Here is a 15,512-nt window from a genome sequence, read left to right on the forward strand (position 1 = left end):
TATATATCAAATAAAATATATTTTGAGATCTATAAAAAAAAATCTCTAAACGGTTCAAATTGTGATGTTGATGATTTGATGAATCAGAAGGATTAAGAGACAGAAAAATAAGTTATTCTCATTGGGATGAAAAATTTCCTTAAAAATATCTGTTGAAGTATTATATTTTATATACTATGTACTCTTTATGTACTCCTACTAAAAAAATTTTTACAAATAAGTTTATATTTACTGTTGATAAAAAAAATAATCTAAGTAACAATGACTGTCGGAATTTTTCTCGGTGAATTCTTTATTTTGATTTTATGATTTTAGTTTACTTTGCTCACCTCTCAAATTTACAAATGGTCGAGCAGTAAGAAATATACGTACGGAGTTATGACCCGAATGAAGCTTTCTATATGGTCTTTCCCAACATGGTTCTGCCGCATGTGAGATTCATCATTCAGAATTTCCGGCCTTCCGCAAGCAGAATTGATAGCCCAGATGCGGAATGTAGCAGGAAATGTTCTCACAATGCCAGATGATGATTATGTGCTGTGGGCTGATGTTGGTGCTGTGGGTTGATGGCAGTATTTTCCAGCTTCAATTCAATCCTGAGTTTGCGGTGTTCTCCAGCATCAATTCAATCCGAAGTTTGCAGTATTCTCCAATTTTAGTTTAATCCCGAGTTTCAGTTCAATCCTGTTGGTATTGTTCAGTTTTAATTCAATGATGACAATCCTTGAAGAAAATTTCATTTTTTAAAAAATAAGAGAGAAAAAAAATAAGTTATTTTTATTATTGAAGAGAATAAAAAATTTTTTTAAAAATATCTGTTGAGTTATTATTTTTTTTGGTGACTTGTTGAGTTATTATACTTTGTACTTTTTATGTACTCTCACTTAAAAAATTATAATAAATAAATCTAAAAAAATAATTTAGGTAATAGTAACCGCCATAATTATATTGTAACACATTTCTTTTCTACTTAAAATTAAAAAAGATTAGGTTTATATTGTAATTCTTTTTTTTATATTATTTAAATTTAATTTAATTTAATTTAATTTGAAACCCACTTATGATTAATTGTCATGATTACTAAAAACTTTTACTAAACAAAGTCCACTCACAGGTGAAAAAAGCCATAGTAAGCATCTCTAAAACTGATGAAGAGTGGTTTTAATTATTTGAACATCATGTCATAGTAGATCCAGATTTCAACATTAACAAAATTTAAAAGAAAATAAAATAGAGATATGGATCTAAAATACAGTAAATTAAACGATTCGAAAAATATTTTTCTGAAGCTGAATTATAACTTATAAGGTACATAGATTCTTTTAGCATAATGTAATAAGCAACATAAGTGTTTGGACCAAAAAGTCCCGGCCCACTTAAGTTTTACATGTTAGAAACGTAAATTGTTACCATTTAGATTAAGTTTAAGCCTTTAAGATTTTAGTCTTTTAGACTTTTAGGTGATTTATTTAGCTTTAAGAATTATGTTTAGATTTTGCGTTTATTATTTTGTTATTTAAATTAATCTATCATAGCTTAATCTTATATTGATATATCAAAAATGTTTAGTAACAAAAAATAATTAATAAAAAAAGTCAAAACCTACTTTATTTAGTATTTATTAAGTTTTTTTTTTTTTGTCTTTCTAGTATTATTATATTAATATATATTTTTCCCATATAAATTTATAACGATAATGCTATAAACACAAAAAAAAAATCAAAACTTACTCTATTTAGTATTCATTAATTATTATAATTAATAAATATTAAATAAAATAAATTGACTATTTTATTCTTTTTTATTACCAAACATTTCCGAATTCTTAATTGTATTTCTTCTCGTCATCTCTGCTGTGAATCCACCATAACAGATTACTCAATGAGTTGCCACAATCAAAACCCTTCAAGCTTCTAATTAATCTTCTTCAATGTAATATCATTCTCATAAACTCATTCAAGTACATGGACAAACCCCTTCCACCCATCTTTAGCACCATATCTATACTGATATTCATTCCGCAGGCTCCTTAAGACCTTAACAAAGCCAACATTGGAGAACAAGCACTAGGTGCTTTTTTAGTTATGCAAAATATATATGTACCGTTGATAATAATAACTAAAACGAGCATTTTTAGAAGAGTATAAGTGCTAATTAATCAGAAACTTAAACTTTTTTTTTTGTAAAATTTAAACTCTAACTATATGCTTAAGTAATTCTTGATATTTTAGTTCAGAATTTAAGTAGGACTAATTTTTTCAACTAAAATCAGTTAATTTTTAAAATTAAAAAATAATTTTGCAATAAAAAACTAACTATTATTATTAATTAAAAGTTAGTTTTACATATACATTTCCTTGACTCCTTGAGTTTGAGTATGTTAAGGGTGGTGGGAGAATGGGGATGAGATTGGTCAATAGGGTGATAGATGCTGCTTTTTTTGGGCAGCTTTATTAGCCTCTTTCTTTGAGCATATTGCTGTCTCTATCTATCTGGATTCTACCCTTTTGGAGTCTCTTGAAAAACATGCACACTTTTTGAAGATGTATGCATCATTTTATTGAGAGATTTTGTAGCAAACTTAATCATACTTGTTAGAATAATATATAGTGAATAAAAGGGGATGTTTGTAGAAAAGTTGAGTGGTCGCTGAAGGCGAATAGAAAGATAATTCACATGGGTGGGGTTTGTGTCATTCTTGCCTGAATTGAAAGCTGCATGCTGCATGCCCTTTTCTTAGCTTCTTTCTATTCTATGCAAGGTTGCATTGGTGTGGTCCATTTATCTATCTACAACTCTCTGATCATCAAGGTACATATATTACTACTCATTCACACAGTTCTGTCTCTCTTTTTTGTTCTTACTTCGCTTTCATAGCTAAATACCACTCTCATGATCATATCCTTTATTTATTGTAACCTCTAATTCATCTCATTTCACCAGTTTTGCTTCCTTGCATTAAAAGCACAGCAAAATAACTACTTCAACGAATTAATGCAACAAGGTACTTTTAACATGCATACATATTTATTACTTGTACTATTATTACTCTGCATCCTTGATTATTTAATTATCATCACCCAAATATTATAAATTAAAAGAAAAACACCAAATCATTTGTAAATGCTTTTTATTACCATTGTTTTAGAAAAATCAACAATCATAAACTCAAACAGAGCTAGCTCATTGGACAAGACAAAAATGCAACATTTTCTTCATTATATACCAAAATTAAAAATGCAGGGGAAAAAAAATCATCTTGAGTTGGATCCAGTCAACTGATTTAATTTCAGATTTGACATAGTATGTAACTATGTATGTATGGAACTTAGTAAATGGCAGCATATATATGCTGCTCATATACGGCAAAAATGTATGTATGTAAATGTAACTATGCAGCATATATATTACTCTTACTTTTCCTTGGTATTCTTTTTACTTGTAACGAATCAACGTTGTCACCACATTATTAGGACGGGTAGATTAATTTAACCTAAACACATACTTAAAAAGTTGCTGAAGCTAACTAGAGTGAGAGTAAGGTTAACAAGGTAGCTGACAGCTTGGTGTAATGTAATGCAGTAATGGGATTAACCGCAAAGTATGACCCTGCTATTTAATATTTTAAACAAAAAGAAAACCCTTAACAAATCTAATTTTCCTCTGAAATAAGTCAATAACTGTTAACTGCCATCAGTATCACATTAAAAAATTTCCATAAAGGCACATTTAGCAACAATACATGCATTGCTTGCCAGTTGCTTATTTGGCTGACTTGTCCTTTTTGTTACAAGATTCACAAATCACTCCCCCTATATTAGGTTGTATTTAAAATAATCAATCAAAATTAGTGACTAATAACTCACCATAAAAAAAACATCCTCTAAATGGGGCCTGTGTCTTCAGTGAGTTGCCCTATTCATTGACAATGACCAAACTGTCCTCACCAGGCGAAGCAGGAATTCAATGCGAGTGAGGGTAAATAAGTAAATGGGGAGAGTAGAATCCAACTGCAATGTAAGGATAAGTATAGATCTGCTCTCACAAACTACTTTCTCTCTCAGATTCCACAACCACCGTCGTTTCGCCGGAAAATGGCTTTGTTGCACCACAACCACTGACAACTCCAGCTATTATGGGCTACGATGAACAACTCAAACCGTGCCGGAATAACTTGCCGGAATCCTCCAATCCCCGGCGAGTCGTCAACCTTATTTCATCCCTAATCTCCCTCTCCCTCTCGATTAGGGTCTTCGCCGGAAAATGGCAACTGATTCGCAACAAGCTCGAGGAGCTGTACTCCGGTCTAGTCGGAGCCGACGACGACCCTTCACTCTCCGGCGTTCTCCCTGCGATCCTCTCCACCGCGGAGGAGTGTTCCGACCTAGCTCGCCGCTGCACCGATCTGACATACAGCGGGAAGCTTCTTATGCAGAGCGACTTAGAGGTGGTTTTCGCGAAGCTCCATTGCCATGTGAAGAAGCTGTCTGAGATGTACACGAAGGGTGTTCTCACACACAGCTACGCTCTGGTGGTCTCGAAGCCTGGACTTGGAGCTTCCAAAGAGGACATGAGGTTCTTCGTGAGGGACCTACTCACCAGAATGAAGGTTGGCGATGTTGGTATGAAGAAGCAGGCATTGATCAACCTCCACGAAGTTGCTTCCGAAGACGACAAGTACGTGAAGGTGATTGTTGAAGTCGGTGACGTTGTTCATGTTCTGGTTGATTTTCTAGGGTCCTCTGAGTTGGAGATTCAACAAGAGTCTGCAAAGGTAGTTTCTTTGATTGCGGGGTTTGATTCTTATAAAGGAGTTCTTGTTGGCGCTGGCGTTGTTGCGCCTTTGGTTAAGGTTTTGGAGTGTTCAAGTGAGACTGGCAAAGTTGCTGCTGCCTTGTGTCTGCAGAGTTTGACTGAGAATTCCGATAATGCTTGGTCGGTTTCCGCTCACGGCGGCGTGACGGCGTTGTTGAAGATTTGTGGCGGTGTAGATTGCAGAGCAGAATTGGTTTGTCCTGCTTGTGGAGTTCTGAGGAATCTGGTTGGTGTTGAAGAGATTAAGAGGTTCATGGTTGATGAAGGTGCGGTTTCAAGCTTCATTAGGCTTATGAGGTCAAGGGACGAAGCGATTCAGGTGAGTTCCATTGAGTTTCTTCAGAGTATTGCATCCGGAGATGAGTCATTGGTTAAGCAGATTGTTGTTAGAGAAGGGGGGGTTCGTGTTTTGCTGCGACTTTTGGATCCTAAATGGCCTTGTTCTTCCAAAACAAGAGAGGTAGTGATGAGGGCTATTGAGAATTTGTTCTTCTCTTGGTCTAGTTGTGTCACTATTTTGATGAGCTATGGTTTTGTGGATCAATTGATGTACTATATTCGAAACGGCGACGTTTCTGTTCAAGAATTGGCTCTCAAAGTGGCGTTTAGATTGTGTGGAACATGTGAAGATGCTAAGAAAGCTCTAGGTGATGCTGGATTCATGGCAGAGCTTGTTAAGTTTCTAAATGTGAAATCATTCGAGGTTCGAGAAATGGCGGCGGAGGCACTCTCCGGGATGGTTATGGTTGCCAAGAACAGGAAGAGGTTTGTGCAAGATGATGAAAGCATTGCTCTTCTTCTGCAGTTGTTGGATCCAGAGGAGGGGAATTCAGGTAACAACAAGTTCTTGATCTCTGTATTGATGTCATTGACGCATTGCAACAGTGGGAGGAAGAAGATTGTGAGTTCTGGGTATGCAAAGAACATAGAGAGGCTTGCATCAGAATCTCAAGTTTCTTCTGCTGACGCAAAGAGACTTGTCAGGAAGCTATCCACCAATACATTCCGCACCATGCTCAGTGGAATCTGGCACCACCACCACCACCACCACTCTTGAATGTAATTCTTTTGAATCTTTAACTGATTATTTTTTACATCATGTCATTCTAAGCTGTGCTAATTTTCTGTTTCCACTTTTTTTCAAATTTTATTTGCCTGGCACATGACAAGAGTAGTACAGGCTCTCTGTTGAGATTGTAACAAGAATTAGTGAAGAAAAAAAGAAGTTATATTGTTAATTATATGATGATATAAAAGAATGTAATTACTATTTACTAATGGCAGTTATACATACAGATTAGTTGTGTCTTGGAAGTGTTCCAGATATATTATTTGGTTGTTTGTGTATGCATACGTGTGTGATCACATGGAGAAGACATGAATGCTTCAGGGGCATGTGAGATGTGTCAATCTTACTTTTTCTCTATCCAACATCTAATCCAACGTTATATACAAAGAAGATAGCGATGGATGAGTTTTCCTTGTCTATATTGCTTTGTCTCTTAGCTAGGTTTGCCTAATCTTTTACAATATCAAATTTCTTTTTTGTCAATTCAATCAATAAATGTACAATACGACCAAGCAAGCATGCTTGTTGCCCGGCAAACTTCAGATAAGACAAGAAAATTGAACCAAAACAATTCAATATTGATTAAATGGTTTAAGTAATAAAAGTTGTATTTGGATTAAGATATGTTTTTTATCTAGTAATAAGCGCTTGATCTAACAATCTGTGTGATAATGTTTGGTTGTTATGGGGCATGTATGGAACCAATGAATGGGAAACATGTGATGGAGTAAAGTAGGTTGGGAATGGGAGCTGAGTTGTTAAAGGAACGAGGAGGAAGGCACAGTGAATTCGTGTCGTGCAATTTCCAACCTCTCATCTCAAATGGATGATTTCATTCATTGTGTTCATTGAAGCCATGAAGGAAGCACTTTCTTGTGCTATACTATACTATTACTAACCATATATGCTAGCTCCAAGGCTCTTGAATTTGATGGAAAAAATAAATACATGGAAATATAGTATATATTTATTTATTAAAAAATTCCTAACAACCAATGAATGGAGAATTGTGCATTGTGGGGTAGGTCTCAACGAACTTGAATAGTAGTTTAGTAATTTGTAGATGCATTAAAATGCAACCAAGTTCAGTGTGCATGTTGGGCTAATGTTCAATTCTAACATTCGCTATACAGAGTCCCCTGCTGCTCTTGCTTTGCCAGGTACCTTTCCCTTCTCTCTTTCTACAAAGCCAATCAGAATGAATATGAATAAATACATATATAGCTCAATTGAAACTTGAAAGTAAGCATACTCACCCATTCATCTATGACAAGCCCTTCACTCATAATCCTAGGACCAGCATCTTCCGGAGGCTTCCTACGCGCCTCCATAGCAGCGTCGGCCTCAGCTAGCTGCCGATTCAGTTTCGCCAGAGCCTTCTCAATGACATAATTACAACCTCAATTAGTAGACTGAGATAATACAGTGTGTCTCAATTACATTAAGCAAGATATGCTTAAATGAACAAGTGCAGTGTAAGAGTGATAATCAGCACTTACAGAACTAGGACGCTCTGGATCCAGAAAAACAACCTGCAAAATCTGCTCTACGATCACTTTGTCTATCTGTTCATCGAACTGTGTACAGAGAGAATCAAAACCATTGATTTAGAGTCAGAACAACACTCAGGAATTCGCAAAAATATAAGCTCATAAACAAGATTAATTAACTAACCAGCTCAGGGATGTAGTCCATTGGTCCTTTGACCTTCAAGCTCATGATTTTAAATTTGAGTGCAGGTTTTTGTGGTTTTTCATTGTTTTCTGGAGGCTCTACAAACTTGAACACTAGCAAACCAATAACAAATTGGTGTTTATGACAATGTCAAGTTCTGCACAAAAAGTGCAAAGAAATATAGATAAATGAAGACAGAAATTCATTGATTATTACCGGTTGCAATTATACTCTCGCCTGGCGAAAGAATAGCCCCAGGAGGACGCATGAAACAACTTTTGGGTGCAGTAGTTTGAAACTAAATAAGAAGAACAAATAAATATGGTTAAAATTTAGTACATGTTTGAGGGTATAGAGCAAAAAAATCATTAATTCATATAGTAATAAATGGAGTACAACATTTTGTAGAGCTGTGACAATTTTAAGACTTTCTGAAAGTTCGTTGTAACTCAAGATTGAAAATCAGGAATACAAGATTTAAAAACCAGGTGCATAGATAAACAGACACATGTTTCATTATACCTTGAAAGCTACATGGGATTTACTGGTGTTTTTAATTTTGATGGCACTTCTAACCTGCTTTCCCGGCGCATCTACACATAATACGAAAATTAGAAAGATGAACAGCATAATATAAATCATATGAAGCACTAGAATACAGTTAAATCCGTGCATGAATAGGAGAATAGCGAACACAAACAAGAAATCATGCACATAGTTAAAAGTGTATACACACAGAAATTCCAAGAGAATCCAAGAAATAAGCAATTGTAGCATGAGTCATCACCAACACTAAGAAACCAATATATCTTTTTACAATTTTTTCACAATTCAAAGCAACCCCATTTTATCTCAGATTTATTATGGCTATCATTCAAAATTAACTACTCATCAGATGGGGATAGAAACTACCAATTGGAATTGAAAAGGGGAGGTTGTGTAGGAAAATTGAGTAAATAAAATAACCCCCTATTTCTTTGAGAGGATATGAAAACAGGGGAATTGAATTAACCGATAGAAATGGAAGAAATCCTTTCATGAAAAGTGCTTATCAAGCATGTATATGAAGCGGGTAAAGTCAGAATTATGTGATCAGTGATGGTATGATGCATACAACGTAAGAAGAGCTTGTTGGAAGGATCAAGCTTGAGACGACGAGGGGTTGGGAGAAGCAACTTGGCAAGTGAGGAAAGTGAACTGAACTTGGTGAAGAAGTTGCAGGTGCTGCTGCCTTGTACAGATTCTTGAGGTGTGGCCATGATGATATACTGAACCCAACACAGTCACAACACACATACATAAAATTAAAGCAGAGGAATGCTATATGGAAGCAAGAAAGCAAGGAAGAGAATATAATAAGAATATGGTGGTAAACGTCGTCGTTGACCGTTGACCCTTATCTGTCTCTCTCTCTCTATCTCAATTGTGAACTAGTTAAGAGAGAAAGAGGGGGTTAATGGGTTATGCTTATGGGTCCCATTTCTCATTTCCCATTTCTTAGAGCCACTTAGCTTGCTGAAGGAGGGAGAAGAAGATTGCCATGCATGCATCAAAAGTGGTAATTTAGAACTAGATTTCATCTATCTATAAAAAGAGAGAAAATTAATAGACTCTAGTTATTAGCGAGGTTGGTAACGTGATTGGGACGATGGACATCATCCTATACTTTGTGTGGGAAACCGCGTTTTTACTCCTCAGTCCAACAACAAGAATCAGAATGGCACAAGGTGCTATCTAACTTGGTCCTGAATTTTATAATGTCTATAACTTGTCTAATCTTTACTTAATTTATTTTTTTTTTTATATTTTTCAAATTAAATATTAATTTTTAATCATTTTTAATAAGAAGAATTCTTATAAGAAGAATTTTTTAAACGTTCATGTTTCAATAATTTTAGTTGTTGATTTTAATTATAAAAAATATATATAATATATATTAATTGAGATTAATTGTTAAAATTAAAATTTGAAAAACTTTCATGTCTTTTGGTACATGAGTCAAAATTCTTATCTATGAAGTTAGAATTTAAAAGATTCCTGAGTGACGAAGGAATAATGGTGAACCAATATATTCCAATAACATGTAAAATTATACGAATCATTTCCATATGAGTTAAACAATGATACTGCTAGCAGCAACACTTGAAAGACAAAGGAGAAGCATTCCATATCAGAAAACGTGTAATCGCGAATCCGAAAATATTGAGTAACAAAGAAGCGACACTCTTGGCACATTTTACCAGGCCACTAGAATCCAATGCCAAAAAAACAAAAAATAAACAATGCTAGGGTCAGTAACTTTTATGATTGTAGCCATTAACTAACTAGCCATTAACTAACCACTAATGATGATTTGATGGTGTGAAATTTCATCTAATGGTTTATATTTTTCTGCTGATTACATATAGGCCAAAATTCAATAAATTGCTGGCCCTAGACTTTTCAACAAAAAAAAGAGTGACACTGTTACCACACACACACACTCTCTCTAACATAATAATAATTATTATCCCTTAAAAAAGCAAAAGAAAATGAAGGGGGTTACAACATGAACTCGGAATCATCCCACTGAAGAACCGCAGAGGCAACGTTCTGCTCCCTTTTGAGTTTGTCTTTAAGGAACCAATCACACACTTTCCCAGCATTCAGCTCTTCAATTGTACACCCTTCTTGCTCTGATATCACTCTCAATAAATTTAGAGACGATATCTATCACCATATAACAACATGAAACAATAAGAGTCAAATTTAGTATACATTGATAGGTGAAATTGTGCAAGGTGAGATAGCTAATAGGTACCGTTAAACGGCATAGAAAACGCTCATGTGAGCTCAAACCAGACATCTCCACCAAACCAGCTTCTTCGAGTGTCAAGAAGGTTCTCTTGTCGGGGTTCTTGTCTCCTTGTTGTCCGCCACTATTGCTGCATTTAACTTGTCTTGTATTTGGTGTTGGTGATGATACCTTCCTTGGCCTTGCTTTGTAACTCCTAATAAGCTTTGAAGGGTTTAAGAGACATGTTGATTGAATTTGAACACAGGCTTTATAGGGATGTAGTGAAATCATTAGCTTTACTTGTTGAGAACAGAGACACAGTGGTATTCACCTTCTTCAGATTGTGGATGTTGCATGAGTCGTTAGGGACTTATCTTTTTCGAGGATTATCCATTTTTCTTATTTTTAGTGGAGGAGAGAGATGCAAATATTTCGCATTGGGCCATTCTTTTTGGTCCAATAATAGTGGGCCTAGTGTTCAAACACGTGAAGAAAATTAGGAAGTCTACCCTTGTATCGTGTGTGTCTGAAAAAAAAAAACACATAGAAAGGGCCGGATATAATAATATGTCAAAGTTTTCATTCATATAAGATTTACAAGCTTGGATAGAGAGAAAATAGAAATTAAAAATAGGTACATATTTAATTGGGACCCCAGCAGCTCAAGTACATGACGGTACGTAGAGACTCTTCAGCCTGTTTGATCTTGTGGGAGTCGGAAGATTTGATAGCAGATGAGTTACAAGATGAAGATGAGAATCGCCTTGCTTGCTTTGAGGAAGGAGAGCATGCAGAGTCCTTGAGAGACTTTAAGGTTGAGTAGTCACACTTGCTTCTTTGATCCTTCATTCCTTGAACCACTCTTACCCCTGCCTGGTACATCACCCTACTCATGTACCTCAAGCTCATAATAATTACAATCACCTTCGGAAATTGAGAATGATGGGTATTCAATATTGGATTATTGCCTTACTGGCTAAGGTTACGTCGGGATTTATAAGAAAACAGAAAGCGGGTCAAGCAACCGGATGACGGTGTGGAAAGTGGAAACAACCGGCTCAAACAGTCAAGACGTGGCCACCCATTTTGCCCAGTTTCCTAAGAACCATGGGCCCTATTGCCCTATTCTATGGGTACCGGACACGTGTCGGTTTCAGCCATCATTTGAGATTATCACACAAATCTTACCACGTAGGATGCTGGAACTTTAACGTGGCTAGTCTTAATCAAAATGTACTTATCTTCAAATTTACCAACTAGGCAACTTTTGTGTACATTCTGTGGAAGATATTTTGGAAGTGTCGTGAACGAATGTTATGGTGTTTATGGACCCACAGATTTTCTTTCGTTTCCATTATCGCCTACATGAATAGATGATAGATATATCATCAAAAAAAAAAAAATAGATGATAGGTACATATATATATTTTTTTATTATGACTATTTCTTCCGAAAATTCTCCTTTTAATCGTTTGGTGAGTCCATCAAAAATCGAATATATTAATATTTATTTAACTACTGAGTTGTGACCTGATCCATCCCCGTAATTTATTTTATTATCATTGAATTGATTGCCTAATGCAACCTGATTAAAGAATCAGACTTAACACAATTATAAAAAAGAGTAAAAGCCCAACCCAATAAAAATAGATGGGCCAAGTGGGCCCAATAGTGGCCGCCGTTTCCTCGTCAGAGAAGAGTGAGTGAGCAATAGTAATCGCGTAATGGATATGGTGCCGGTGGTGGTGCGTTCCGCCTCTCACGTCTCCGCCTACCGATACTTGGACCACCGCCACGGTACCTCCCCACGCTTCCAAGTAAGGTCTCTTCCATATTCCACTCTTCTTCCCTGTATCTTTCACTCATTTCATTCGATTGCATTGCATTAGGTTAGGGCCAAGCTCCCATTTGAGCAGCAAGATGCCAAGTATTACCAACACCTGGAGGCTGCTGTCCACGTTGTTCAGAGGGCTTGCCGTGTCTGCCTCCATGTATACATCAATTATATTCTTTTCCTTTCCTTCAGGCATTCCAAATATCATGTATCATGCACTTTGCAGGTGAAATCATCTCTCTTTTCAACTGACGCCAATGTTCATCAAAAGAATGACCAGACTCCCGTCACCGTCGCAGATTTCGGAGTTCAGGCTCTCATCAGTTTTGGTACTAACATTATTCCATTTCCATGTCTATCTCGTCTCTATAATTGTGGAGAGGAACACACTGAAAAACTTTGAAGATGCGATGCGATTCATTAATAGATTCTTGTATAGTGAGATAGGCGAATTAGTCACTCTATATCAGTTATATTTATATAACCAACCTGGTATTTCTGAGCAGCACTTGCATTTGAAATCATTTATCAGAAATTAATCAGAAAACCTTGGTGATATATCTTGTGTTATTACAAACATAGAGTTAAACAAGCTGTTCCCGTCAATACCTCTGGTGGCTGAGGAGGACTCTGCCTACTTGCGATCAAGAAACTTAGCAGGTTCTGTGCTTGATGCAATCACCGCTATAGATAGTCCCACTTCCAAACCATTGACACAAGATGATGTGCTGGAAGCAATTGATAGAGGAGGCAAAGATGCTTTTTTATTTGGATCAGAACCGGCTACGTATTGGGTGTGTATGTCTAACCAATTCAATCAAATACTATGAGATGGTTGTTCACATTGCATATCTATACATCACTAAATGATGATGAGTTCCCGGTTTTCTATATGGATTCCTAGGATCTATATATACTAAGTTTTAATGTTGGAAATTCATAGAGTTACATCTTATTGTGATGTTCCTCACATAACTTATTCTGAGTCCATTGAATAATTATAGGTGCTTGATCCAATTGATGGCACACGTGGATTTGTAAAAGCTGGCAAAGCCTTATATGTGGTAAGTGTCAATGAAGGTTGATTTGAGTCTCCATAGACACTGAAATTTTTTCATATGATAGTATACAATATAGACAATTCCCTGAAGCTTCCGTTTGCAAGATCTCCTATGTAAACCTTTGCTTGTGATAGTGCTTATAATGTATATTCCGCCTATGGTATAGTTCATAACACAATGGTGTATCTATATCAGAAGATAAGGTATACTTGCGTTGAATTTATTTTCTTTGTAGTATGTCATAGGTTTATCTAACTTTGCCACTATCTTCATCATAGTCTGAGGGAATTCCAAACAAAAAAAACACTAAACATACAGGTTGGTTTGGCTCTTGTGGTTGAGGGAGAGATTGTAGCTGGTGTTATGGGCTGCCCCAACTGGCAGGAAGATTTTTCCAAGAAATCCCCAACTGAACTTGAGGAGGTTGCAGACATGCTTTCTCCATCAGGAACTATAATGATTGCTCACATAGGCTGTGGAACGTGGACAAAAAGGTTGAATAGTATGCCGAAATTACCTAGTGTTTGGACCAGATGTTTTGTGGATGGGTCTAACTTAGTACAGAAGGCACACTTCTGTATTCCAGATAGCCAAACTTGGGAATCTTTGCCACTATCGTCATCATTTAATGCAACAAACAATGTCGATGATGTGGGGGACAACCAAGTTCTTCTTTTGGCAGCATGCTGTGGAAGGTCCAATATATGATCTATATTTGTTTCCAACTTTAATAAATTCTAGCAAAACTTAGAGCATTCTAGCTAAGTGCTGCGGGAGTTGACATTATTGTGAACCAATGCACAGTTTATGCAAGTATTTGATGGTGGCCTCAGGTAGGGCATCTGTTTTCATTCTCCGAGCAAAAGAGAAGACCATTATAAAGGTAGCCTATCAATTTTTAATCTATCATTTGGTTCTTAATTTATTCAGTGAAATTTTATTTATTCTTCTTGGTCCTGTGTAGGCTTGGGACCATGCTGTTGGCATGATATGCGTTCATGAAGCTGGTGGAAAGGTATCGTTTCCTATGTTGTTTGAATGTTATGATTTAATTGGGTTTAGTGAATTGCTTGATATATAATTGTACTTATGTCTAGTATATTACAGTTTAGTTTCTATGCTTTGTTAGATAACTGACTGGAGCGGGAGTGAAATAGATCTTGCTGCAGATCAAGCTGGTCGGCGGGTTATATTTCCGTTCGGGGGAGTCCTTGTCACCAACGGCTGTTTACATCATCAGATTCTGGAAATTATCTCTCACTCTACAACTTCATCACTTTGATGTTGTGGATTGATCATTTATTCATTTTCAACTATTTTAATTTGGCTATAATTCTGTCCGGTCAATCTCTCCTCACCAAATGAGGAGGTTGATAAAGTGAAAAAATAAAAACTACAAATTCAATGGTGCTAAACTCTCATTTTCTCACTCTATTAATCTTCCCATTGTAAAGAATCTTTTCCCACAACCCCCCTCCCTCTCAACTCTCAAGTGTGTACACAATTGCCATTTCAACTAATTACCCAACATATTCTTAACCGTAATCACATAAATGAATTGAACCCCCATTTTATCATCATGTAACTGGTTACAAAACAATTTTTTGTAGGTGCTTACTTTGATGCACATTGGAAATATACATATAGAGGAGAGAGTAAAAATCATGTTTTTTAGATATTCTTTTTTCTTTTTTCTTTTTCTTTGTACCTACTCTGTATTTCATGTATGTTTTCACTGTGTGTGCCAGTGTGAACCATTTTTGTATACTATATTATTTACTTTACCAAAAATAATGTGAATTCATGTTGCATATATTATTCCTGCATGCTGCATTTTTTGTTATACCACTTTTTTTTTTATTAAGAAATATATTATTTTTGTAATAATTTACTGGGCTTGGAGTTGAGGTTCTAATCTATCACTCTATCAGTACAGGACCAAAATGATCAACAGTAGACATGTAGAGGCATGTGAGACTCAGACCAAAAATAACAAATAAATAACGTTCCAAAAAGGAGGAAACTACGTAAATTCTAAAGCACCCATGGGCGCAGCCGAGGCTTGGAGCTAGTGGTAGTATCTGCTGCCTCACAAGAAGCTGTACCTGAGTTCAAGTCCTATGAGAAAAAAAATGATCCCTTAAATAAACTCATGTAGTATATGACAATGCCTCCCTTAAATGAAACTAGGTAGACAAAAGAGGTGGGGATTAGTTGGCTCTTTATGTGCACATCCAATCCAATTAATAAATGATAAATATGTATCATACTTTTTTGGTTCAA

The 15,512-nt window shown here is 36.0% G+C and overlaps 4 protein-coding genes across 4 annotated transcripts; 2 read left to right on the plus strand and 2 right to left on the minus strand.

Moving 5' to 3' along the window:
• The first annotated feature begins 3,866 nt into the window (after positions 1–3,866).
• LOC107468691 (uncharacterized) lies at positions 3,867–6,093 on the plus strand. The gene has a single exon (XM_016088029.3). It carries the CDS (start codon positions 4,136–4,138, stop codon positions 5,870–5,872), a length of 1,737 nt encoding a protein of 578 aa, XP_015943515.1. The 5' UTR covers positions 3,867–4,135; the 3' UTR covers positions 5,873–6,093.
• Positions 6,094–6,639: 546 nt separating this feature from the next.
• LOC107468764 (vesicle-associated protein 4-2) lies at positions 6,640–9,261 on the minus strand. Its single transcript, XM_052255344.1, has 7 exons — positions 8,673–9,261; positions 8,081–8,151; positions 7,775–7,856; positions 7,559–7,671; positions 7,384–7,461; positions 7,141–7,260; positions 6,640–7,065 (listed from the first exon to the last, which is right to left on the minus strand). The coding sequence occupies exons 1-7, from the start codon at positions 8,815–8,817 to the stop codon at positions 7,000–7,002; spliced, it is 675 nt and encodes a 224-aa protein (XP_052111304.1). The 5' UTR covers positions 8,818–9,261; the 3' UTR covers positions 6,640–6,999.
• Positions 9,262–9,700: 439 nt separating this feature from the next.
• Positions 9,701–10,828, minus strand: LOC107468748 (uncharacterized). Its single transcript, XM_052255068.1, has 2 exons — positions 10,359–10,828; positions 9,701–10,267 (listed from the first exon to the last, which is right to left on the minus strand). Exons 1-2 carry the CDS (start codon positions 10,623–10,625, stop codon positions 10,100–10,102), a joined length of 435 nt encoding a protein of 144 aa, XP_052111028.1. The 5' UTR covers positions 10,626–10,828; the 3' UTR covers positions 9,701–10,099.
• Positions 10,829–11,981: 1,153 nt separating this feature from the next.
• Positions 11,982–15,512, plus strand: LOC107468706 (putative PAP-specific phosphatase, mitochondrial). The gene is made up of 9 exons (XM_016088049.3): positions 11,982–12,151; positions 12,224–12,325; positions 12,395–12,497; positions 12,751–12,962; positions 13,173–13,232; positions 13,548–13,924; positions 14,034–14,112; positions 14,194–14,244; positions 14,359–15,512. The coding sequence occupies exons 1-9, from the start codon at positions 12,059–12,061 to the stop codon at positions 14,509–14,511; spliced, it is 1,230 nt and encodes a 409-aa protein (XP_015943535.1). The 5' UTR covers positions 11,982–12,058; the 3' UTR covers positions 14,512–15,512.

This window comes from Arachis duranensis, chromosome 10 (assembly GCF_000817695.3).
Source record: "Arachis duranensis cultivar V14167 chromosome 10, aradu.V14167.gnm2.J7QH, whole genome shotgun sequence".
In the NCBI taxonomy this organism is placed as follows: Eukaryota; Viridiplantae; Streptophyta; class Magnoliopsida; order Fabales; family Fabaceae; genus Arachis; species Arachis duranensis.

Coding starts and splice junctions, on each gene's coding strand:
- LOC107468691 (XM_016088029.3), top strand. CDS start 4,136: ATGGGCTACGATGAACAACTCAAACCGTGCCGGAATAACTTGCCGGAA.
- LOC107468764 (XM_052255344.1), bottom strand. CDS start 8,817: ATGGCCACACCTCAAGAATCTGTACAAGGCAGCAGCACCTGCAACTTC. Junction 7,261..7,383: donor ATCCAGAGCGTCCTAGTTCT/GTAAGTGCTGAT, acceptor GTCATTGAGAAG/GCTCTGGCGAAACTGAATCG. Junction 7,066..7,140: donor GGCTTGTCATAGATGAATGG/GTGAGTATGCTT, acceptor TTGGCTTTGTAG/AAAGAGAGAAGGGAAAGGTA.
- LOC107468748 (XM_052255068.1), bottom strand. CDS start 10,625: ATGATTTCACTACATCCCTATAAAGCCTGTGTTCAAATTCAATCAACA. Junction 10,268..10,358: donor GTTTTCTATGCCGTTTAACG/GTACCTATTAGC, acceptor ATATGGTGATAG/ATATCGTCTCTAAATTTATT.
- LOC107468706 (XM_016088049.3), top strand. CDS start 12,059: ATGGATATGGTGCCGGTGGTGGTGCGTTCCGCCTCTCACGTCTCCGCC. Junction 12,498..12,750: donor TCAGGCTCTCATCAGTTTTG/GTACTAACATTA, acceptor TTACAAACATAG/AGTTAAACAAGCTGTTCCCG. Junction 13,925..14,033: donor TTGGCAGCATGCTGTGGAAG/GTCCAATATATG, acceptor ACCAATGCACAG/TTTATGCAAGTATTTGATGG.